Raw genomic sequence first — 23,872 nt, 5'->3', positions numbered from 1 at the left:
CCCAATCATTGGCAAAGGGAATGAGTGCACACAGATGTTTTAGAACAATCAGAATTAACCTGAGTCATCTCAGGGCAGACAGTAGACCCTGAATCAAAAACTGGGCTCAGTCAGCGGGGAAGGGGGACATGGCCGTTGGATAGGTTTCCAGTAGTGTCTGCTGTACTCTCAGCCCCACTTTGGTGCTGACTGATCTCATTACCAATCTATAGTGGGAGAGCAGGTGCTTGGGCTCAGTTTTTAGCTCCACTGTCAGGATTTATCAGGCTTTCATCTAACATAGCTCTGCGGGGCTGAAATTCAACCTTCTTCTACCTCTGTATCCTGGCCATCTGATAACTTTCAACAAATGTAGTTTTTAAAAATGACATTCCTGGCTCTTTCCTGTCTCTGCCCTCCATCTGTATCTACAAGGGATTGTGCCCCTTCCTAGGATGTTTCATCACTCTTCTTCCCTTTGTGCCTACATCTTTTCTGGGAGCTGCCATCTCCAAGTGTATCTAGGCTGAGAGGCACTCTCCGGAGACAGGGAAGAACACTTTTCCTCCAAAGCAACTATGCGGTAGAGTGATGGCTGTGCATTCGTTGTCCAGTTGAAAAAGACCTTGCTTTTTTTTTTTATTTTAAGGGTCAGGCTGTGGGAGGAAGGATGAAGTATCTTCCAAGTTATTTTCAGGACGGGAGGCAGCGTCACTCTGTGAGTAGCATAGCCGGGGGGTGCACTCCAATTGTATTTTTCAGTCCAGTACCACTGGCTTTAGCGTAGGTGGAAATATGCCGCTCTACTCCCCATCACCCCATTCTGGCAGTCAGCTGTCAAGATTAGTTTACGGTGACATTCTGTGTTTTCAACTCTTTCTGTATCTTTGGGTCTTAATTAGAATTTGGGGGAGACTGGAGGTGGAGCCTGTTAGATGGTTACCATTTAAAACTGGAAGCCATGTTTATACGCTTTTCTAAGAGTGATCTCCTTATGCCCTTCTCTCCACTTCCTCGGCCCGTTGCCACCTGCCGTCCACTTCCCCTCTATCCCCTGAAGTCACCAGGAACCTCCACACTGTTAAAGCCAGTGGGCACTTTGAATCATCTTGCCCCGTCTCTGCTCAGCATATGACACTGCCAACCAGCGGTTCCTCTTGCTGGTAAACTTGGTATTGAATGCTTGTTCTGTGTCAGGTGTTGTGCTAAGCTCTCCAGATGCATTAATTCATAAAATTCTCACAGCAGGCCTAAGGAGGTCATTCTTGTTCCCAGTCTACATATAAGGAAACCGAGGCTCTTGCTTGTGGCCCAGTAGCTGATAACTGGAAGAGTCAGGAAGGAACCTTCCTAAATGTCCTCTTCCCTGGGCTTCTGTAGCCTCCTTTGCTCCTGGCTTTTCCTCCTACCTCTGTGGCTTCTCCTTTCTAAGCTCCTCTTCCTTTGCCTGCCTTTTTTTGGGCTTGTTTCCTGAAAGCTTTGCCTTCTCTCTCTCTGTGCATTGCCCTGGGCAGTTTCATCGAATCACCTCCTGATGGCTCTCGGATCTCTATCACCCTCCCAGGTACCTTTTGGGAGCCTTGGAACCCCTTATCCAGCTGCCTTTCTGGCATCTTCTCTTGGGAACCCCTCTGCTCAACACACTTAAAGTGAAGTCATGATCTTTCCTCCCAGTAACCTGGTGGTACCTTATTCTGGCATGATTACACTTCTGTTTGTTTCTTTTTGTTTGCTACTGTCTGTCCCCCGCAACATTATCTAGACTAGGTTCTCAAATCTGTCTGTACACTGGAATCATTGAGAAGCCTTTTAAAAAAGATGCTAATGCCTGAGTCCCACCCCACAGAAATTATGATTTAATTGCTTTGGGTTTATGACCTGGGCATCAATACTTTTTCTAATTGTGGTAAAAAATGTATAATTTACCAAATTAACCATTTTTAAGTGTACAGTACAGTAGTGTTAACTATATGCAATTATTGTACAACAGACCTCTAGAACGTTTTCATCTTGCAAAATGCAAACTCTGTACCCTTTGAACAACTCCGCTTGCGCCTTCCCCCAGACCCTGGCAACCACCATTCTACTTTCTAAGAGTTCGATTACTTTAGATACTTCATAGAAGTGGAGTCGTGCAGAATCTGTCTTTTCGCTACTGGCTTATTTCACTCAGCATAATGTCCTCAAAGTTCATCCATGTTGTTGCATGTGATGGGATTTCATTTTGTAGGCTGAATAGTATTCCATTGGATGTCTACATCACATTATTTTTTCCCCCAGCTTTACTGAGATATAATTGAATTACACCTTTATGTAAGTCTAAGGTGTACAATGTGATGGTTTGGTGTATGTGTGTATTGTGAAATGATGGCCATGGGAAGGTTAGTTAACACATCCATCACCTCACATAAGTATGTTTTATGAGTCTGGTGAAAACATTCAAGATCTCTCTTAGCAGTTTTCAACTACACCATGCCATACATTAGATCCCCAGATGTAATTCATCTTATAATTGGAAGTTCGTACCTTTGACCAACATCTCCCCATTTCCCCCACCCCCTAGCTCTTGTCAAAAACCAATCTACTCTGTTTCTATGAGTTTGGCATTTTTATTTTTTTTAATTATATATTTATTTATGGCTGCATTGGGTCTTCTTTGCTGCGCACGGGCTTTCTCTAGTTGTGGCGAGTGGGGGCTACTCTTCGTTGTGGTACGCGGGCTTCTGATTGCGGTGGCTTCTCTTGTTGTGGAGCACGGTCTCTAGGTGCGCAGGCTTCAGTAGTTGTGGCACGTGGGCTTCAGTAGTTGTGGCTCGCGGGCTCTAGAGCGCAGGCTCAGTAGTTGTGGCTCACGGGCTTAGTTGCTCCGTGGCATGTGGGATCTTCCCAGACCAGGGCTCGAACCCGCGTCCCCTGCATTGACAGGTGGATTCTTAACCACTGCGCCACCAGGGAAGTCCCGAGTTTGGCATTTTTAGATTCTACATATAAGTGAGATCATGCAGTATTTGTCTCTCTTTGTCTTATTTCACTTAGTATAATGCCTTCAAGGTTCATCTGTGGTCTTGCTAGTGGCAGGATATCTTTTTTTAATCACTGAATAACATATCATTAAATATATACGTATATAATTTTCTTGTCTTTATCCGTTCATCTGTCAACAGACACTTATGTTGTTTCCATATCTTGGCTATTGTGAATAATGCTACAGTGAACATGGAAGTGCAGAAATTTCTTCAAAATTGTGATTTCATTTCCTTGGGCTATATACTCAGAAGAGGGTTTGCTACATCACATGGTAGTTCTATTTTTATTTTATTGTATTTTTTTATCGATTTTTTAATTGAAGTATAGTTGATTTACAATGTTGTGTTAATTTCTGCTGTACAAAGTGATTCAGTTATATGCATATATACATTTTTAAATATTTTTTCCATTATAGTTTATCATAGGATACTGAATATAGTTCTCTGTGCTATTCAGTAGGACCTTGTTTTTTATCCATTCTATGTATAAAAGCTTACATCTGCTAAACCCAACCTCCCACTTCACCCCTCCCCCTTGGCAACCACCAGTCTGTTCTCTATGTCTTTGATTCTGTTTATTTTTCATAGATAGGTTCATTTGTGTTATATTTTAGATTCCACATATTAAGTGATATCATATGGTATTTGTCTTTCTCTTTCTGACTTCACTTAGTATGATAATCTCTAGTTGCATCCTATTTTTATTTTTTTAAGGAACCTCCATACTGTTTTCCATAGTGGCTGTACCAATTTACATTCCCAGCAACAGTGCACAGGGTTCCAATTTCTCCATAGCCTCGTCAACACTTGTTATTTTCTGTTTGTTTGTTTTGTTTTGTTTGCTGTTGTTGTTTGTTTGTTTTTGATCCTAACGGGTATGAGGTGATATCTCATTGTGGTTTTGACTTCCATTTCCCTGATGATTAGTGATATTGAGTATCTTTTCATGTGCTTATTGCCCATTTGCACATCTTCTTTGGAGAAATGTTTATTCAAGTCCTCTGCCCATTGGGTTATTTGTGGGTTTTTGTTGTTATTGTTGAGTTGTAGGAGTTCTTTTAATATCCTGGATATTAAGCCTTTATCAGATATGTGGTTAGTAAATATATTCCCCCATTCCATAGGTTGCTTTTTCACTCTGTTGATTGTTTCCTTTACTGTACAGATGTTTTTAGTTTGATGTAGTGCCATTTGTCTATTTTCGCTTTTGTTGCCTGTGTTTTGGTGTCATATTCAAGAAATCATTGCCAAATCCAATGTCATGAAGCTTTTCCTCTATATTTTCTTCTAGGAGTTTTATAGTTTCAGGTCTTACATTTATGCCTGTAATTCATTTTGAGTTAATTTTTGTATGTGGTGAAGGTAAGGGCCCAAATTCATTCTTTTGCATGTGGATATTCAAATTCCCCAGCACTGGGGACTTCCCTCGTGGTCCAGTGGTTAAGACTCTGCGCTTCCAATGCAGGGGGCGTGGGTTCAATCCCTGGTTGGGGAACTAAGATCCACATGCTGCACAGCGTGGCCAAAAAACAAAACAAAACAAAAATCAAATTCTCCAGCATCATTTGTTGAAGATACTTTCCTTTTCCCGTTGCGTGGCCCTGACATCCTTGTAGAGGAGCATTTGACCATATATGTGAGGGTTTACTTTTGGGCTGTCTGTTCTGTTCCATTGGTCTATAGTTCTGTTTTTATGCCAAGTACCATACTGTTTTGTTTACTGTAGGTTTGTAACATTTTGAAGTAAAAAAGTGTGAGGCTTCCAGGTTTGCTTTTCTTTCTCAAGATAATTTTGACTGTTCATGGTCCTTTGAGATTCCATGTGGATTTTAGAATTTTTTTCTATTTTTGCAAAATATGCTATTGGGATTTTGATAGGAATTGCACTGAATTTTTTTAGGTCACTTTCGGTAGTATGGACATTTTGACAATATTAAATCTGCACTCCATAAATATGGATGTCTTATTTTTTTAAACACAGATTTTATTTATTTATTTATTTATGGCTGTGTTGGGTCTTAGCTGTGGCACGTGGGAACTTTTGTTGCAGTACACGGGCTTTTCATTGCGGTGTGCTGCGGGCTTCTCTCTAGTTGTGGCACATGGACTTCTCTCTAGCTGTGACGTGCAGACCCTGTAGTTGTGGCACGTGGGCTCCAGAGCATGTGGGCTCTGTAGTTGTGGCATGTGGGCTCAGTGGTTGCGGCGCGCAGGTTTAGTTGCCCCGCGGCATTTGTGATCTTATTTCTCCGAACAGGGATCGAACCCACGTCCCCTGCATTGCAAGGAAGATTCTTAACCACTGGACCACCAGGGAAGTCCCAACAAATATGGATGTCTTTCTGTTTATTTGTGTCTTCTTCAGTTTCTTTCAGCAGTGTCTTGTAGTTTTCAGTGTGCAAGTCTTTTGCTTTTCTGGTTAAGTTTATTCCTAAATATTTTATCTTTTTTGATGCTATGGTAAGTGGGATTGTTTACTTAATTTCTGTTTCATATTGTTCATTGTTAGTGTGTAGAAATGCAAGTGATTTTGTGATTTGATTTTGTATCCAGCAACTTTGCTATATTTGTTCTAACAGTGTTTTCTGTGGAATCTGTGGGGTTTTCTACATATAAGATTATGTCATCTGTGGAGAGAGATCATTTTACTTCCTCCTTTCCAATCTGGATGCCTTTTATTTCTTTTTCTTGCCTAATTGATCTGTCTAGGGCTCCCAGTACTGTGTTGAATAGAAGTGGCAAGAGTGGGCATCCTTGTCTTGTTCCTGATCTTCAAGGGAAAACTTTCGGTGTTTCACCATTGAGTATGATGTTAGCTGTGGGCTTTTCATATATGGCCTTTATTATGTTGAGGTAGTTTCCTTCTATCCCTAGTTGGTTGAGTATATTACCTCTTGCCCAGACTATTAGAATAGTTGAGTAGCTTGTCTTCCTGCCTTCTGTGCTCCCTAATGTCTCCAAACTGCAGAGAGTGTAGAAAGAGCCTGGGGGATTAGAACCAGCCACCATGAGGGAAGCTGGAGTATAGGGTGTGGGCAAGCAGCACGTGACCTGATGCTTTCCCCCTAGGAGCCAGGGGAGCAGAGAGCTGTGGGGTGAGAGGGGCCTCCCTTCCCTCTAGCCCCGCAAAGTCGCTATCCCTCAAGCCCCGTGCCTCAGGAGCATCCTGTCCCCCACAGACCCTTTGGTCATGCTTCTGTGGCTCCAGTAGCCCCGCCCCTAATCCCCTCTTGTCCAGACTTTCCAGCCCCTGTCCCTGCCCCACAGTCAGATCTGGGTCCAGAACCTTGCATTACTTACTTTCAGCGCCATGGGAGGAGGATGAGATCCGCAGGGACCGAGTGGAGCCCCAGAGTGTGTCCCTGTCATGGCGGGAGCCCATCCCCGCTGGAGCCCCTGGGGCCAACGGCACGGAGTATGAGATCAGATACTATGAGAAGGTGAGTCGGGGTCTGGGAGGGACCTGGGGCTGCATTCCTGGCTGTGATCTGCCCCCCTCACCCGCTGGCTTCCTTCTCTTCATGAGCACCTCCCAGCAGAAGTCCTTCTTACTTTCTTTCTAAACATTTCCACAGGCCCCCTCAGGGGCCTCCCCAGCCGGGGTTTCTTCCTGTCCTCTCCTCACCATGGACCCCACTGCTCTCCCTCTTTCCCCACGTCTCCATTCATCACTGGTCATCAAGTCCATTTTCACCACTTCTGCCTAGTGTGTACAGTTGACAAGAAGCCTTCTCTGGGGGCTGATCCAGATTTTGTGTGGTGGAATCATGTACCTACAATTTGCAATCCTTTTAAGAAAAAGAATGCAGAGATACATTGTTTCAAATTTTACAGAAAGGTACCACGGTGGGAGCACACTAGGTCATGGGACCCCCGTGTTGGTAAACGTTTAGCAGCCAGCTCTGCAGAACAATGAACGTGTGCAATATTATTATAATTTTGCTGACGTGAGGAATGTGTAACCCATCATTTACAAATAAGAATAGAAAATATACAGCGATCCTTATTGTGAACTCCATATCGCCAATTGGTTCCATAGGATACTTCTTGCTGATTTTTGCTGACCTCTTGCATCTGTTGCCATCTGTGGTTGCAGCCCAACCATGGTTTGGCGAGTGGAGTTACATCCGGGTCCGCTGTCTCTTTTCCGCATAAGTTAATAAACTTATGAATTTAAATTCAAACTGTTTGAATTTGACATGTAATCTGCCGTTAAACTCTTTCTCACCTTGGTGCCAATTGCGAAACCTCGCTTTCAACTTAGCACTACATGTGTCAGGACTTCACTCCCTCCTCAGTGACTCCAGGGAGTTCTTTGCTGAATCAGTCAAAGATTTTGAGTACGAGAAGTCTGGAGAGCTGTGAGTTGAGAGAGAGAGACAGAGAGAGAAAGACAGAGAGAGAAAGAGAGTTGGGGGCTTTCAGCATAGAGATAGTAGCTGAAGCCAAGGGAGCAGAAGGGATGACCAAGGGAGCGGGGCATGAATGAGAAGAGAAGTCAGGGCAGAGCTCTGGGGATCCCTGATGTCTAGGAGACCGCGGCGAAGGTCACTGGGAAGGAGCGAGGCACGCAGCAGTTGCTTAGAAAGGGCTCCTTGAACTGACACTCGGGGATCACAGCATAGATACAGTCCCAGCACTGAGCTGGGTGGATGCTTCCAGGCCCTTAGGGAGTTTGAAGTTGCTGGGAACAAAAACCCTTGAGAAGAGGAGCCAGTACCAAAGGGGCTGTGTTTGAAAGCCTTCAGGAACGTCTCACGGAGCCCGATGGCCAGAAGTGTGGCTGGTGTCACGAGCTCCTCGCGCCGACTTCTCTCTGTGCACCAGCTCCACCTCCTCTGCGGGGGCCTTGCTCCTAGCACCTGGCAGCTGCGAGGCTGGCAGCCTTGCCCCTTTCCCCCTCCCCACCCCGAGCCTGTCCCGTCTCATAGGTCATGCAGTCATTGCGCTGTCTTTCGGCGGTTTGTTCAAATGCCCGGAAGGGAGATTCTGATTGGCCCAGCTTGGGTCAGAGTCTTCCCTGATTCCTGAATACCATGGCCCTAGAGCTGGGGCCACAGGTATAGGGGAGGTGCACCTCTGGAGGCTGTGAGTGTGGCAGGGGCTCTAATAAGGGGGTGTGGGCAGAGACAAAATAATGGTGGCATGTCCAGCAGGTACCATTATCAGATGTGTTGGGGGCAGGACGAGGTAGAGCACAGAGCACGGGACCTGAGGGAATCGAGAAGGTGTCACCCCAACCCTTCTTTGATGTGAGCCTCACCTGTTAAAGGAGATAGGAATGCTGCTGTGAGGACTGTAGGAAGTTGGCTCCTATAGGGTCTAGCCCAGCAGCGGGCAGTGAGTGGACCGTTGCTGGGGGCCGTGGGAGAGCCTCTCTACCCCTCTGAGCCCTATTCCTTATCTGTGAATCCATGCCTTGCAGGACATTGTGAAAGTCCGATGCCAAGGGGAAGGAAAAGCTGTGTGATCCGACAAGGGCCGAGCAGGTGTCAGGCCCTTGTCTTCTTCTTTCCTCTGAGGGGTCAGGTGCAGCTCACCCTCTGGACTGCCAGGCCCTGATGCCCTTCATTCTAGCATCCCTTTGAAGGCCAGCATCTTCTCTAAAGTTTCTCTTACTTGGAGGTGGGGCTGTTCTCAGCTACAAGTACCACCGAGTAGGGGTGGGAGCTCGTGGTGGAGAAAGGGGCTGGTGATCCTATGGAAGAAAGCTGTGGGATCTCCCCAAGACAAGTGGAGTTATTCCACCAGCCCAGGTTCCTCCCTACTTCTTGCCCCCGACATTCTCCCAGGAGCGTGGGGCCAGCCCTGGGTCTGGGCCTCACTTCTCGGTCCCTCCCCAGGGTCAGAGTGAGCAGACTTACTCCACGGTGAAGACAGGGGAGCCTGCGGTCACCGTCACCAACCTCAAGCCGGCTACCCGCTACGTCTTTCAGATCCGGGCGGCTTCCCCGGGGCCCTCCTGGGAGACCCAGAGCTTCAACCCCAGCATTGAAGTGCAGACCCCGGGGGAGGGTAAGTGATGTGTCAAGTGAAGAGAAAACCCAGCCCGGGACTGGAGCAGGGAGGCAAATTGGGGCGGGGCGGGGGGGGGCGTTATCTGTGCAATGAAGGGAACCTGCAGAACAGTTCAGTCACAACCTAATTAATGGATGAATTCGGTTGGACTTCCCTGGCGGTTCAGTGGTTAAGACTTTGCGATTCTACCGCAGGGCGCACGGTGGAACTGGTGGGAGAACTAAGATCCTACGTGCTGCTCAGTGTGGCCAAAAAAAAAAAAAAAAGCATGAATTTGGAATCCAACAACTAGTGGCTTACATTGGGTACCTGTCCTGGAGGAACTCACAGGGGAGGGGCCCATGAACAACTATAACCCAGGTCTCAGCTGGTGTCTCCCTGCCTCCCAGAACCTCCCACGTCTCGTGGAAACATCCTGTGCCCTCTCCAAGATTCTTCTCTTTGCTTGGGAGAAATTTTTGTCTCCTGGTCACTTCTTGCCATTGACTGCTAAGTTCTTGTTCCCATCCTGCTGCTTTGTCGCTGCCGTGATACAGACTCAAACGTGGGCCCCCGTCCCTCTTCCCACTAGGCCTTACAGTGTGAAGCAGAGGGGTGAGGCCCAGCTCACCCTCACCATCCTAGCATCCAACCTTCCCTGAGGGTTGGGGCACACGAAGGGAGCTGCACCTGCAGCGGTAAACAAAACAAAACACCGGGAGAAGTGGTTAGGATTCGGCACGTTCATTGCCAGGGCCTGGGTTCAATCTCTGGTCAGGGAACTAAGACCTCATGAGCTGCGTAGTGCGGCCCAAAACAAACAGAAAAACACCAGGAGAATTGTACGCTTTCAATGGGTGAATTGCACGGTATGAGAATAATTTCTCAATAACGCTCTTATCAAAACAGAAGCTGAACATCAGATATGCCCAATCCTAACGCAGCTCCAGCTCCTCGGCATGGTGTGGCGCTACCCCCTCTTCCCTTGGCTTCCCTCCCCTGGTTCCTCTTCTCCCCACCCACCCCCAGTCCCCCCTCCTGATGCGTGCAGAGCAGTTAGCGCTCTCTTTTGTTGTTCTCCTGCTGCTACCCCAGCCCTCAGGATCTCACCTCTATCTACCCGAGCAGCTCACGCAAGTATTTTCCCGGACAAAGGCAGTTCCCCCTAAGAGGCATCCTGGCACCAGCTGTCTAGATAATAATTCTTTCCAACCTGCTACATGAGTCTAATCCAAGATAGGAAGAGTTCTGAGCCCAAAGGGAGGTGGAGATAAAATGTGGAGGGAGTTTGAGTTCTGGGAAAGGAAAACAGCACTTCTTGCTCGAACGCCTGTGTCTCTGCCAGACCTCGGCCAGGTGCTGGCAAGAGATTAGAGCCGTGTCTTGAAGGCTGGGGAACGTCTGAGTGTGTGGAGGTGGGCAGGGAAGGCGTTTTGGGTAGAGGAAGCCATCAGAACAAGGGCTCGCGGGTGTGGCTGGAGTGGGTGTGGCTGGAGTGGGTGTGGCAGAGGGCGGGAGCTGGGAGCCGGTAGCTGAAGAGGGCTGATGCCTTCCCTTAATTTGGTGCTTCTTAGTTGGTAGATACGCTGCTCAGCTTCCGGGCAGCCTCCTTTGCTGTGGCCCTGGCTGTGGGGAGTGGTTCCCCAATCTGCAGAGTACTTTTTCCAGTGAGCTGTGACCCCAAATCAGGATCACGAGGAAGGACCATGCTTCACCGCTGTACTAGTTACCCGTTGCTCTGTAGCAAATTACCCCCAAAACTCAGCGGCCAAAAACAACAGATGTTTATTATCTCATGGTTTCCTTGGGTCAGGAATATGGGCAAGGCTTAGCTGGGCGCCACCTGTCTCAGGTCTCTCAAAGGATGCAAGCAAGGTGTCCTCTGGGGCTGCGGTCATCTCCAGGCTTACCTGGGGCAGAGTGGGGAGCGGGTGTCTGCCCCCCTGCTCGGGCTCTTGCTGGCTGTCTGTGGGAGGCAGGCATATGCCTCCTGGGCTTCTCCAAGGGCTATTTATAACCCAGCAACTAGATTCTTCCAGAGAGAGAGCGAGCGCAAGAAGGCACCCGAGACAGAAGCCAGTCTCTTGTAACCTAATCATGGAGGTGACATCCCATCACTTTTGTTGTATTCTGTTCATGAGAAGCAAGTGACTATGTTCCGCCCACACTCAAGGGGAGGGAACACCAGGAGGTGGCGAACCCAGGAGGGCCATCTCAGAGGCTGCGGACCACAACCACTTTTAGCTCCATCCTCAGTTTCCACGTCCACATGGATACTTCATTTCAAACAGTCCTTGGCAACTCCACTGCCTGCTGCCACCAGCTGGACCCTGGACCCAGTTCCCCATCTCTGAAAATGTGGGTTCTGAAATCTGCTCTTTGACCCTGACCTTGTTGGCCTCTAACTCTTCCTTCCTCTTCTATCCCTCTTCCTCACTTGCTCTGTGACATCCTAATAGCAGCTCTTGGGATCTGACCTCATCTCCCAGGCTCTCAGCCCCTCCTGTCCCCACAATCATCTCTCCCCAGTGAGCACAGATTCTCCCGGCAGAAACATGCCCCACCTCTGCCGGCCCTCATTCCCCGGACATCGTGCTGCACCTGCCCCGCTAGTCCCCAGGCTTGGCTGTCCTCCTCTGTCCCTCGCCAAGGCTGCCTGCAGAGTTGTATTTTTCTAATCTCAGTTTAGTCTTCAGGGCTGCATAGCATTTTCCCCGTTCTTGTCACGTCTCTCAAACACCTCCCCTCTCTCCCCGCTCCCGAGCCAGCAGATCCCCTCACTCCTCTCCCTGTGGGCAGGAACTCTGTCTATCGCTTGAGCTCCCTGTTACCCTCGGGATATCCTGGCTCATACTGGCCTAGCATTCAAGGACCTTCCGGTTCTGTCTCCTCCCCCAGCTCCCTTCACCCTCCTGCCCTCCAGCTTCATACTTTCATATCTTGCATCTGCATCTCTGCCTCCAGGCAGTCTGTTTTCCAGCCACATGGGATGACTTGCCGTTTTCCAGACCCAGCAGGTGCATCTAAGCATCATCAACAACCCTTTCAATCTCCCAGGTCCAGTGCAGATGACGCCTTTTCTACAAACCTTCCTCGCTGGCTTTAGGAAGAAATTATCATGCCTCTGCTCAGCTCTGCTCATTCATGTCTCTGTTTTTTTTCATTCTACAGTTAAGATTTTTCATTTCTGTCTCCCGCACTGGTCGGTACACCCCTCCAGAGCTGGGATTTTGGCTCATCCATTGCTATCTCCCCAGAACTAGTGCCAGCCTGGCGCACATGTTGGATGGATGGATGGATGGGGCTGAGGGCCTGGCTCTTCCCCTGGGGAAATAGTTCAAAGCAGAGGCTTTAGGAATCAGGTTCGAATCTTAGGTTCACTGTTCGTTAGCTGTGTGACCTTGGGCAAATTACACAACTTTTCTCAGTGTCAGTTTCCTCAGCTATAAAATGGAAACAGTAACACCTTACTGGCTTGGACCACTTAGTCTTGAATGGAGCAAGTGTGCATTAAATGGTAACTCATCATTTTTGCTGGTGACACTTCCGGATGGGGGCTGGGGAGCTTGGATGAGAGGCCACCCCCCTGCAGAGCTACCTTCCTTGTGCATCAGAAAGGCAAAAAGGGAGGCCTGGGCCTGCCTATCTGGATGCCTGCTCCTCTCTCTCAGAGCTGGGCTGCAGTGGAAGTGCCTTGCCCTGGGAAAGGAGGAAGCTCCAGGTGCCACTGTGGCTGGTGGGGCTGCCTTGGTCCCTTGCCGCCGGGAGGCCGGGCCGAGTGCGGAGGTGCTGTGGGAATCCTGCTGTGGGGTGAGGACAGGAGTCTGTCCTGGAGCTTCCCCGGGAGCCTGGTCCTCTGCCTCTCTCAACCTCGTGGTTTCCCTCCCAGTTGCCTCGGGGTCCAAGGACCAGAGCCCCGCAGTCGTCGTCACCATCGTGACCATCTCAGCCCTCCTCGTCCTGGGCTCTGTGATGAGCGTGCTGGCCATCTGGAGGAGGTAGGTGGCTGGTCCCAGCCTGGATGATGCCTGGTGGGCCGTGTCCCTGCGCACATTCACATGTGCTCACAGGCACTCATGTCTGTATCTGCATTTGCACCTGTGCGGATGTGCACGGGCGAGCACACCGCTGTGTAGATACAGGCGTGGCTGGTGTGGTCCTGGCCTTCCTCCCACCGCCCTGACCCCCTGCTCCTGCAGTCGGCAGTGTGGCAGCCAGCACGGCAGCTAGCTCAGCCGCTCTGGGATGAAGGGGATTTAGCTTCTTAACTCATTAAATGTCAGAAGGCATCGCTGAGGATGGAATCAAGCTCCAGCTGCTCCGCTGTGATTAGGATCCCCCTGAGGCACTCAGAGGCCCCCGGCCCCTGCCCGAAAGGGATCTGGAGGCCCTTCAACACAGGCAAAAGGAAGAAAGGCAGAAATCGTGTGTGTGTGTGTGTGTGTGTGTGTGTGTGTGTGTGTGTGTGTGTGCGCGCGCGCGCGCGCGCCTGCGCCTGCGTGCAGGGAGAACAGGGAGGGGAACTCATAAACCAGAAACCCCCAACCCCCAGCAGAAGAAGCTGGCAGAGTGGGCAGAGGAAGGGGATGGGAGGAGGGGCAAAGATGTGGAGCTTGGGTCCGGCCCTTTGGCATGCAGCAGAAATCTCATGCATATATATCGCCCTCCTCCCCAGGGCCACAGTCTGCCACATGCAGAGGCACCCGGGTGGGTTCCAGGCTGGGGCTGAGGTCAGCCGACTGGAGGGGCTGGAAAGTCTGCATGTGACAGGCTGGAGTGGGGGGAGCACAGGAGAGGAATGGGCTGGCCCGGGAGCCACACATCAGCATCCTGGAACCGCCTGCGGGCTGGAGGGACCGTGAGCTTTCACTTGGCTCGGAGGGGACTGTTTGCTTGGTCTTGAATAAGGTGCTGAAAGTGACTGAGGAGGAGTGAGTCTGGGAGCCAGCTCTGCCCGGGGCCAGGTGAGTCAGGAAGGCAGGACAGGAGTGGAATCTCCTTCCTCACAGAGCTTAAAGGTCCTTATATGAGACCTGTTGGAAAAGCGGGAATGGACAGGAGCTGAGAGCATCTTGTCCTGGCTGTGAGCTCAGGGTCTCTGGGAGGCAGAAGGAGGAAAGGGGAGAGAGGTGAGCAAGGAGGGCCTCTTCAGGCAGACCCTACAGAACAGGGGCAGCTGCCCAGCAGCTCCTCGGAGACAGATGCACCAGAGCAGGCAGCGTAAGCCAGGGGTGGATTTCAAAACCTGCTCAGAATCAAACGGCACCAAAACGAGAATCTCCCTGGCCTAGCGCTGATGTGCAGAGAGGCACTCATCTCCAGCACGTGTGTCCCAGCTTTGCAGACGGTAACACCTCCCTCAGCCGTCTCCTCCTCTCACAGTCTCTGCGGTATCCGCTCTGTGCAGCGGGCTCCTTACCTCCGCTTTCCCTCCCCAGTCCATCTTGCGTCACCCAGTGGGAGCTTCTCATTTTCTCTGCCACCACTCCTCCAGCCACTCAGCCTTGCCCCCTTCATCCCTCGTTACCTCTCCCAGGTGTTCCCCTCATTCATGGAAGTCCTGTTCCCGTGCTGGATGACTTCAGTAGCCATTGGAGGACCTGCCCCACCCCTCGGCCTCTGGGTTCTTTGACTCCCTTGTTTCCGCGGACCTTCTCTCCTGTTCCATCTCAGCTGCCCTCTCCCACCTCCTGACGTGGACCTGGCCATCACCCCAAACACTGACACCAGTTCTGCTTTTGCCCTGCAGACTCCCCGTCCTTGCAGCTCGCTCCCTCAGCCATGTCTGCTGCACCTGCCCTTTAACAGCAACTTTAACCCCTCAACTTCTTGCCCCCAAGTCTACACACCTGCCTATCTCTGCATCCATCCTCCCCCTCCTTTTGCTCTAGAGGAGGTGCCACTCTCCCGGCCAGGATCTTCTACCTGTGACCATACTTCCTACCATCTCAGGAACCCATTACTATTGATAATGTCCACTTCTTCCCCACGATAGCTAACATTTATTTAGTGCTTAGTAAGCTCTTGGCACCAGTGTGATCAGGCACGGATGTCTTTATCCTGATTTTATTAAAGAGAAATCCCAGCCACCTGGTCCCACAGACAGTGAGTGGACCACCTAGGGAGCCGGTCGTCAGATTCCAGAGCCCATGCTGGCGACCGCCATCATGACCACTCCAGACTACAGGACAGCCTCCTCTTTCCCACTGGTATCGAAACGTGGTCATCTCTCTCCAGTCTCCCCTAACCCCTCCTCCTAGAGCCTTCACGTGACCTCGGTCCTCTGCTCCACTTTTTCTTTCCTTGCTTCCTGTGATATCGCCCGCCACCTCCCCCCACCCCTGCCCCCGATTTCCCTTCTGTTTCCCTCCAGTTTCTCTGGTGGTTCTTTCATGATCTCCTCCATGGCATCCTTCTCCTCTACCCAATTTTTAAATGGTGGGGGTCCTCAGACTTGTTCCCTGTCCCACTTCTCAGGCTCCCTCCTCTCCCTGGGCAATACCCCCAGCTCCAGAACTTGTATCTCCAGAGCACACCTCTGCCAAACTCCAGACACACACATAGCAAACTCCCTGCTCATTGATTGTCCCTGCTTTTACCAGAGGCCCTGCAAACTCAAATGTCTAAATGAGAACTCCCGATCTCAGGAACTGGTACACCCCACACCCTGCTGGGCAAGCTGGAATCCGAGTTGTTCCAACCTTCCCCCCTCCCTTTCTGCCTTCCAGCTATCTCCAAGCCCTGTGGCCCTGTCACCTAAATGTGACTTGAGTCCTCTTACTTTTCTCCGAGTCCATGGTCACCACATAGCCCGAGCCACTGCCATCTCCCGCGGGGACACAGCAGCAGCTGGGGTGATCTTCCTAAAATGCAAATTGAACCTTGGCTCAAAACCCCCCAGGGGGTTCTGGGGCCTCTCCTCTGCCCCCAGAATAAGACCAAAGTCTTTATCTGGGCCTGCAAGGCCCTGCCTCAGGGGGCCCCAGATGCCAGCCTGTGGCTCTGTTGATCATGATGCAGTCCTTTGGTCCATGGCTGCCTCTGTCTCAGGAAGCCATCCTTGACGGCCCCGGCCACATCAGATCCATCTGTGAGGTGCTCCCCATGGCGCACCACCCTTCTTTGCTTGGACCTGTGAGTGGGCTTGTGGTTCCTTCTCAATGTTTATTTTCTTGACTAGACACAAGCTCTGCCTGTTTTGTTAGCTGTAGGCAGGGGGGCAGCTTGGGCTTGAAGTCAGGGCATGGATTTGGGTGCCTCTGGAGTTGCAAGAATACACTGTGTCTCAGAGTGAAAATAACTAGGAATGCGGAGGCGGGTGAGGGGTTAGGTCTGGGGCTAGGATTGTGTGTGTGATGTGGGGAGAAGCTTTCAGACCAGCAGGACAAGAAGGCCCCTCCCCTGGGGCACAGACCTTATCCTTTTGGAGGAACAGAGAGGTGCCGCCCTGGGTGCTGGTGAGATGGGAAGGGCTGGGACAGCCTGGCTCAAAGAATGACTACGGACCCCCCCGACCCCCAACCCCCTACCCCAGGACCTGCAGCTATGGCAAAGGAGGTCGGGATGCCCATGATGAGGAGGAGCTGTATTTCCACTGTGAGTTGTCTGGGCCTGACGCGGAGCGGGGCGGGGCGGGCACCCCCCTACCTTACCCCTCAATCCTCTTCCTTGCTGCCATTGCATAACCCCCACTCCTCCAGTCGTGGAGGCCCCTTATCCCACCCCCCTCTCTTTCCCTGCGTTCCCAGTCAAAGTCCCAACTCGCCGCACATTCGTGGATCCCCAGAGCTGTGGGGACCCGCTGCTGGCTGTTCATCTGTTTGCCAAGGAGCTGGATGCGAAAAGCGTCACGCTGGAGAGGAGCCTTGGAACAGGCAAGCTAGGCACCCCGGAAGCCTTGTCCGTTGGGAAGCCCCGCCTCCGCCCCCACCCAGCCGTCTCTAGAAGCCTGTCCTCCACCCTACCCCGCCTCTATCCTGTAAGCCCCGCCTCCGCCCCGCCCACTAGAAGCCCCTCCTTCACCCCACCCGTCTCTATCCTGTAAGCCCGCCTCCACCCCAAGTCCCGCCCCCATTTCTGGAGGCCCCGCCTCTACCCAGTCCCCACCCTGTCCAGGAAGCGCCCCCTCCACATCAAGCTGGACCTCCGTCCACCAGGATCCAGGGAAGGAGGTGGCAGAGGAGTCTGTGGCCCTGCCTTCCTACCCTTGGCCTGTCCCCAAGGTCAGAATTCTCTCCATTCAGGCCCTTTCAGAGCTGGCTCTGCAGACTGCCACTGGCAGAAGTTTGGTCCCAGGCCTTCAAGGGACGATGGGGAGGGGCCTTTGCAAGCTTGGGGACCAGGCATACCTGAGTTCTAGTCCTGGCTCTACCACTGACCAGCTGTGTGACCAGGGGTACGTCCCTTTTCCGCTTTGAGCCTCAGTTTCTCATCTGTTAAATGGGCATGATATTTGCCTCAGACAGAGCTGATGTGGGGGCTTTCCAGCACTCAGCCCAGGGCCGGGTTCACAGTGGGTGCGTGCTCTCTAACGGTCAGTCCCCTCGCTTCCTTTTTTCCTGTCTGCAAACCCTCAGCCCCTGCACTAAGGGAGTGCTTTCACCAGGAGCCTGACACTCTTCCCTGGCACTGTCAGCAGACTCGCTGGGTAGAGACCAGAAAGGGGCAGCGTGGCAGAATAGGTGTCATCGTTACCCTTCCTGGGTCACCCTGCGCCTCTGGTGTGCTGGCATGTGCAGCGTCCTCTCTTTGAGGCTTTGGAATTTCCCGCTGAAGCAGGCAGGGAGGACTTCCCATTTCACAGAGGAGGAAACTGGGGCCAAAAGAGGGAAAGAGCAGAAGCCCATGTCACACGGCTGGTACTCAGTTTACCAGGATTTGAAATCAGGAGACCCGAGTCCCATGATCCAGAAGCGGCTTTCTCCTCGGCTCACCCTGCCCAGGTTGGCCGAGGGAGCGGCCTCCGGGGGGTGTCTGAGGTGCCTTTTCCCCCCAGGGCGGTTTGGGGAGCTGTGCTTCGGCTGCCTGCAGCTTCCGGGCCGCCAGGAGCTCCCCGTGGCCGTGCACACGCTGAGGGAGGGCTGCTCCGACTTGCAGAGGCTCAGCTTCCTGGCCGAGGCCCTCACCTTGGGCCAGTTCGACCACAGCCATGTGGTGCGGCTGGAGGGCGTCGTCACCCGAGGTAGGGCCCATGCTGCACCAGTGTGGGAGGAGATGATGGGGTGGGAGGTGGAGGTGTGCCGTGCCCCCAGGCCCTCTGCTCAGTCACGAGAGGGAGCCCTGACGCTGCCCACCATGGAGAGAAGGGCTCAGCCCTCCTTCACTGACTCTGGGTGGCCTCTCGGACCCTGCGTGATCTTTGGGCGTGTGGTGACACTCGGTGGGGTTGGCTCACTTGAACCTTCAGAGTGATCGCCCTCAGCTAACTTGGTGCAGATCCTCACCTTGGCCTTTGTTCCCCTCAGACGACACCTCTTTTGTTCTTCAGCACAGAGGGTCCTGGGCTGGGCAGGAGGGTGGCAAGACTCAGGGAGCTTGGCCTTGGTTCTGGCCTTCTTGGAGGGGTCTGGGGCCCAGGTGGGGGAGCATATGTGCTCACAGAGGGCAGCAGGCACTTTAGCGTGTGTTCCCCTCCGTGGGTACAGGAAGCACCTTGATGATCGTTACTGAGTACATGAGCCATGGGGCCCTGGACGGCTTCCTCAGGGTGAGTGGCCTGGGCCCTGCGGGGAACTGATGACCATGATATTCTTGGTCCCTCACTTTTCCCTTTGGTGGGACTTGGGCTTGGCCTCATTCCCTATAAAGATGACCACTGGCCAGGCTGACCTGGCAGGTCACATGGCAAACTGAAGCCCAGAGAGGGCCAGTTGACTTCCCCGGGGTCACCCAGCAACAGGGGAAGCGAGAGTGCAGCCTGGCCTCGCTCTCCTCCTCTCACAGCGGCACGAGGGCCAGCTGGTGACTGTGCAGCTGATGGGGATGCTGCCCGGCCTGGCGTCGGCCATGAAGTATCTGTCGGAAATGGGCTACGTCCACCGGGGCCTGGCGGCCCGCCGGGTGCTAGTCAGCAGCGACCTCATCTGCAAGATCTCCGGCTTTGGGCGGGGACCTCGGGACCGAGCAGAGGCTGTCTACACCACCATGGTGAGGAGCCCTTCCCTCGGCAAGCTGCCCTGGAGTCCCCGTCTCCCCACATCCCCCTTCCTGGCTGTGTCAGGGTCACTCCTGCCCCTCCATCCAGTTGTCCATTGCCAGTGTGGGCCTCGCCTAGATGAGCAGCCGGGGAGATGGCAGGGGGGGCTGGATCTGTGGCTCTGCGGGTGGGGAACCCTGGCTGTGTGACCTGGTCCCCTCCTGCCCCTGACCTGCCTGCCTGCCCGCAGAGCGGCCGGAGCCCGGCACTGTGGGCCGCCCCCGAGACGCTTCAGTTTGGCCACTTCAGCTCCGCCAGTGATGTTTGGAGCTTCGGTGTCGTCATGTGGGAGGTGATGGCCTTTGGGGAGCGGCCCTACTGGGACATGTCTGGCCAAGACGTGAGTGACGCCCGTGGCTTCTGCTCCTTGCCTTCTGATCTTGTTGCTCCCTGACCTCTGCCCATTAACCCTTGACCTGTTAGCCCCAGGCCCCTCTTCACTGTCTACTTGCTTCCAGTCCTGCCTGGTCACCACTTGAGCCTTCCTTGGGATGGGGTGAGTGTGTGTATTGGGGGACCTAAAACCTCCTGTCTGCCCGCCACCCCCATGGCCTAGGTGATCAAAGCCGTGGAGGATGGCTTCCGGCTGCCACCCCCCAGGCACTGCCCCTCCCCCCTGCACCGACTGATGCTTGACTGCTGGCAGAAGGACCCAGGTGAGCGGCCCAGGTTCTGCCAGATCCATGGCCTCCTGAGCAAGATGGTGCAGGATCCAGAGCCCCCGACGTGTGCCGACTCTACCTGTGCCAGGTACAGCTGTCACCTCGCGTGTCCCAGGTACATCCCCAGGTATCTCCAACCATACCAGATGTAGCAGAACTCTCACCTGTCCACGAACACCCCCCCCCGCCACCATGTACAAGTACAGCTGCCCCACCTGTCCTCCCCCACCAGTCCAGGTACGACAACTCACTCAGGTACCCCAGATAGATCTAATACTCCCACCTGCCTTAGGCATGTATAACTTTTCATCTTAGTCACTTCTGCTTGTCCTGGGTTTTGCCCCATGTATCCCAGGTACAGCGACCACATACATAAATGTGGTAATAGTCCTAACATATCTGTAGTTCCAATAAATAAGTGCAATTAGTGTTAGTTGTCCCCAATACCAGTCACTTCCCAAGTTCTCCTAGGGACATCCTACCCTAGACTGTCGCAGACACTCCCTTTACCTGGCTCCTATGCAGCTCACTCTCTGCCAGCCAGAGCATCGTAAACCCGCGCCTGCTCTGAGGTTACCTAGAACCCTGTGTGAGCCAGGCCTGTCGGAGGCTCGGCCATCTTCCCCTCCTCCTGGCCGTTCTCAGACGACCTCTCCTCAGGAGAGTGACCGGGTCTGGGCCCCAGGTCCCTGCTGTCGACTGACCACTGCTCTTCTGCTCCCCAGGCCTCCCACGCCCCTGGCGGACCGTGCCTTCTCCACCTTCCCCTCCTTTGGCTCCGTGGGCGCGTGGCTGGAGGCCCTGGACCTGGGCCGCTACAAGGACAGCTTCGCTGCCGCCGGCTATGGGAGCCTAGAGGCTGTGGCCGCCATGACTGCCCAGTGAGTCTAAAGGGCCCGGGGGCCCTGCCCCTGCCAGCATGGGAGGCCCAGCCGGTCCTGATTCCGGTTCCCGGGCTGGGCAGGGGATGGGAGGGACAGCAGAAGGTGGGGAAGAGCCAGCTGGGTCTGACCCGCCCTTCTTCTTCGCAGGGACCTGGTGAGCCTGGGCATCTCATCGGTGGAACACCTGGAGGACCTCCTCAGTGGGATCAGTGCCCTACGGGCCCGGGTGCTCCAGCTGCAGGGCCGGGGGGTGCAGGTGTGAGCGGCCCCACTTTTCCAGGCCAGGACCCCAGGGGGCTCCAGCCCCCAGCCTTGCCCAGGACCCCCGCCAGCTGCACTCCACCCGTGCGGAAGTGAGCTCCCAGAGCTTGTGTGGAGCCCCGGTTTCCTCCATTTCCCCGCCTTCTCCCCCCATTTCCCCCAGTCTGAGCACCTTGGCTGACTCAGTCCCCCTGGAAAAAAGGTTCAAAACCTGGGGAGGATCCCTGAGATAACAGTGGGAGGAAATGCAGGGTCTCCGAGACTAAGGTGGGCAGGGGCAGGGAGGAAGACATAGCTTTAAATGGCCCGATTCATGCACTTCTGTCTTCCATACCCACTGGGGTCTGGGGCCTACTCCAAAAGGTGCCCCACTTTCCCACAGACCATTGGCCAGCAGGCAGCACAGGTCCCTGATGGATGGGCTCCTGTCAGTGACCACCGCTGCCTGGCCGCCAATCCTGATGGGCCATGGGGCCTCAGTTCCCCGTATTCCAGCTGGGCTCTGTCTGGACACTGGTCCCGAGGCCCAGGCAGGCAAAGGTGGTGCTGAGATCAGGGGCTGGACCCTGAGGGCCCCGGACTTAGGAGCTCATTTCTGCTTCCCCCACCCTTGAGCTGACCATTCAGGGTGAGGGTGAGGTCCCGGTGTTCCCCTAAGGCCCCACTAGGTGCCCCCCACCCCCTTTGCTTTCCTTTTATAAACTCACTGGCCAGGACATCTGGGAAGAGCATGAGGAGAGAAGCTTTCTCCCCGGGGCCCCAAGAGCTTTGCTCCCCAGACTTGGGGGATGATGAAGACATGACTCTCAGAGACGGAGCTTCTCTCTCTAACAGGCCGGTCCAACCCGTACCGTACAGGTGGGGAAAACAAGACCTAGTGAGGAGTCAGGGCCAGAGCTGGCGTTGAACCCATGTGCCCAACTCCCGATCCAGAGCCGAGGCTGGCTCTGGAGAGAGTCATTGGTCCTGCCCTGTGTCACCAACACTCTTTCCTGAGGCAGCCCAGGGGTACTCTGAGGTGACCCCCTCTTGCAGGCTCCATCCCCTGCACCCAGCCTCCCGTGGAGTACCTCCTCCCTCTGGCCCCTCTTCTGCGGGGCTTTGGCAGAAGCAGTTGCCCTGAGCTGAGTCCAGAGTTCCTTATCCAGGAAGGCTTCCCGGAGGCGGGGGTGATCGTGAGGCCAGGGCTTTCGTGGCACAGAATGAAGGCAACTGGGTCTGGATAGGGTCACCCCTGACCTATGCCTGCTGTGGTTTGGCTGCGTGTGGGTCGGGTGGGATGGGCTGGGAAGGAGACAAGGGCTACAGGAAGGGGTGAAGGAGACGCAGCCAGCCCTTGGAGGGCCCCGACGAGGCGGGGAGTGAACTCAGGCTCCAGGAACTACTACACGTCGCCCACGGGAGACCTTAGGGCCTGTGGGCCGGACACTCCTGGTGTGTGTATATGGAGGGGTGTCTGGAAAGGTTCCTTGACTGAGAGTCTGACGCATCCATTGAACAGGGCCTTGGAGGAGCTGGGGGAGGACTCTTTCCTTAGGGTTGGTGGAGTTTTCCACAGGCCAAGACGGAGGGCCTAGGACAAGAGGAATCCAAGCAGAGGGGCCAGCATGAGAAGGAGCCTGGAGGGTGGGAGATGCAGCACATCTCTGGGGAGTGCTCCGTGGTGGGGGACGGTGCCTCTCAGCAGTGCCTTTGGCCTCATTCTGCCAGCAGGGCAGGCGTCCCCCCAGCCCCGCTGTCCATCTCCTGAGCACCTGCCCCAGCTCAGTGTCCTGGGGGGTGCTAGGGGAGGCCGAGATATTTCTTCTACCTTTGACAGAGCTGGAGGGTCCCTTGCTGGTGCCCTCCAGGCCCTGCCCCGTGGGAAGTCTGGAAAGGACATACCAGCATCCTGTGGAGGGAGCCTCATTCCCATCTCCAGCCTCATCAGTCATGCCCTGAAGGTCAGAGTCCCCTCCTCCTCCCCCCCGCCGTTCTGCAGAGTCCCCTGGCTGTGTTGGCAGGACTTCGGTGTCCAGGGTAGACCTCCCTTCCACTGAGGAGTGAGGTCCCAGCATCCTGATGGGTCCCAGGCCTCAGCCCTGCACAGGTGCCGGCAAGATGCAGGCTGATGGCTCCCTGGGAGCCCTCTTCAGATCTATTTTTATATGGACCTTATTCACTGGATAGAGAGGTGGCCTGCAACCCCCCAGCACCCATATCTGAGCCCATCCAGGGAGGGAAGGGGCTGGTTGGTGGTGGTGGGGGAGTGGTTCCTTTGACTAATTCTGGAGGTGTTTTTATAGTTCTTGGGTTCTATATGCAGAACAAAGTAATAAAAACTTGTCTGTGGTATGGTGCCTCTGTCAGTGACAGTTGCTTAACTGTTAAGTAACTTGTGTGGGAGGGTTTCGCCCCCCCCCCCCGCCCCACCACAGGGGTCTCCAAAGTGTGTGTCTGAGATCTCTGGGCAAGAGACACATTTAGGAAATAGATGACAGGACGGTGTGATCAGGGTTTACCCTAGGGGCGAGCAGTGGGTGGCTTCCCCGAGGGGGCAACACTCCGTGGCGATGGCGGTGCCATTGCCGGAGATGGACCACGTAAGGGGAGGGGAGCAGGTTAAGCAGCGATGTGGGAAGTGACGAGCTTGGTTTGGGACCGGGCTGCAATGTGTCTTACGCTGTGAATAAACGATGCTTAGGTGGTGTCCTAGCACAGCCTCCGCGAGAACTAGCTCTTCATGTGGCTGATTGAACCTAACTGTTCGTAAGGCAGCACATTTGGACTTCTTTCAACAGGACGTCCCAAGTAGGGCTTTTGGAACGATCGGGGGGCCTGTAGGGCAAAGATTGAAACTACTGTTCATTGGAAACGCCCCTGGTGCGG

At 53.5% G+C, this 23,872-nt stretch overlaps 1 protein-coding gene across 1 annotated transcript in view; it reads left to right on the top strand.

Annotated features, from left to right (window-relative positions):
* Positions 1-22,208, top strand: part of EPHA10 (EPH receptor A10) — a 40,801-nt gene extending 18,593 nt beyond the window's left edge. The window contains exons 6-17 of the mRNA XM_060019613.1: positions 6,312-6,445; positions 8,849-9,020; positions 12,892-13,000; positions 16,537-16,598; positions 16,751-16,876; positions 17,998-18,183; positions 18,647-18,708; positions 18,945-19,148; positions 19,388-19,537; positions 19,754-19,947; positions 20,585-20,740; positions 20,891-22,208. Coding sequence (XP_059875596.1) covers positions 6,312-6,445; positions 8,849-9,020; positions 12,892-13,000; positions 16,537-16,598; positions 16,751-16,876; positions 17,998-18,183; positions 18,647-18,708; positions 18,945-19,148; positions 19,388-19,537; positions 19,754-19,947; positions 20,585-20,740; positions 20,891-21,005 — 1,670 coding nt within the window. The 3' untranslated portion in view covers positions 21,006-22,208. The remainder of the gene's footprint in view (positions 1-6,311; positions 6,446-8,848; positions 9,021-12,891; positions 13,001-16,536; positions 16,599-16,750; positions 16,877-17,997; positions 18,184-18,646; positions 18,709-18,944; positions 19,149-19,387; positions 19,538-19,753; positions 19,948-20,584; positions 20,741-20,890) is intronic.
* Positions 22,209-23,872: the final 1,664 nt, after the last annotated feature.

Source organism: Delphinus delphis, chromosome 1 (genome assembly GCF_949987515.2).
Source record: "Delphinus delphis chromosome 1, mDelDel1.2, whole genome shotgun sequence".
NCBI classification, from domain to species: domain Eukaryota; kingdom Metazoa; phylum Chordata; class Mammalia; order Artiodactyla; family Delphinidae; genus Delphinus; species Delphinus delphis.
The sequence above is the reverse complement of the archived record's forward strand: the minus strand, read 5'-3'. Positions and strand labels throughout refer to the sequence as shown.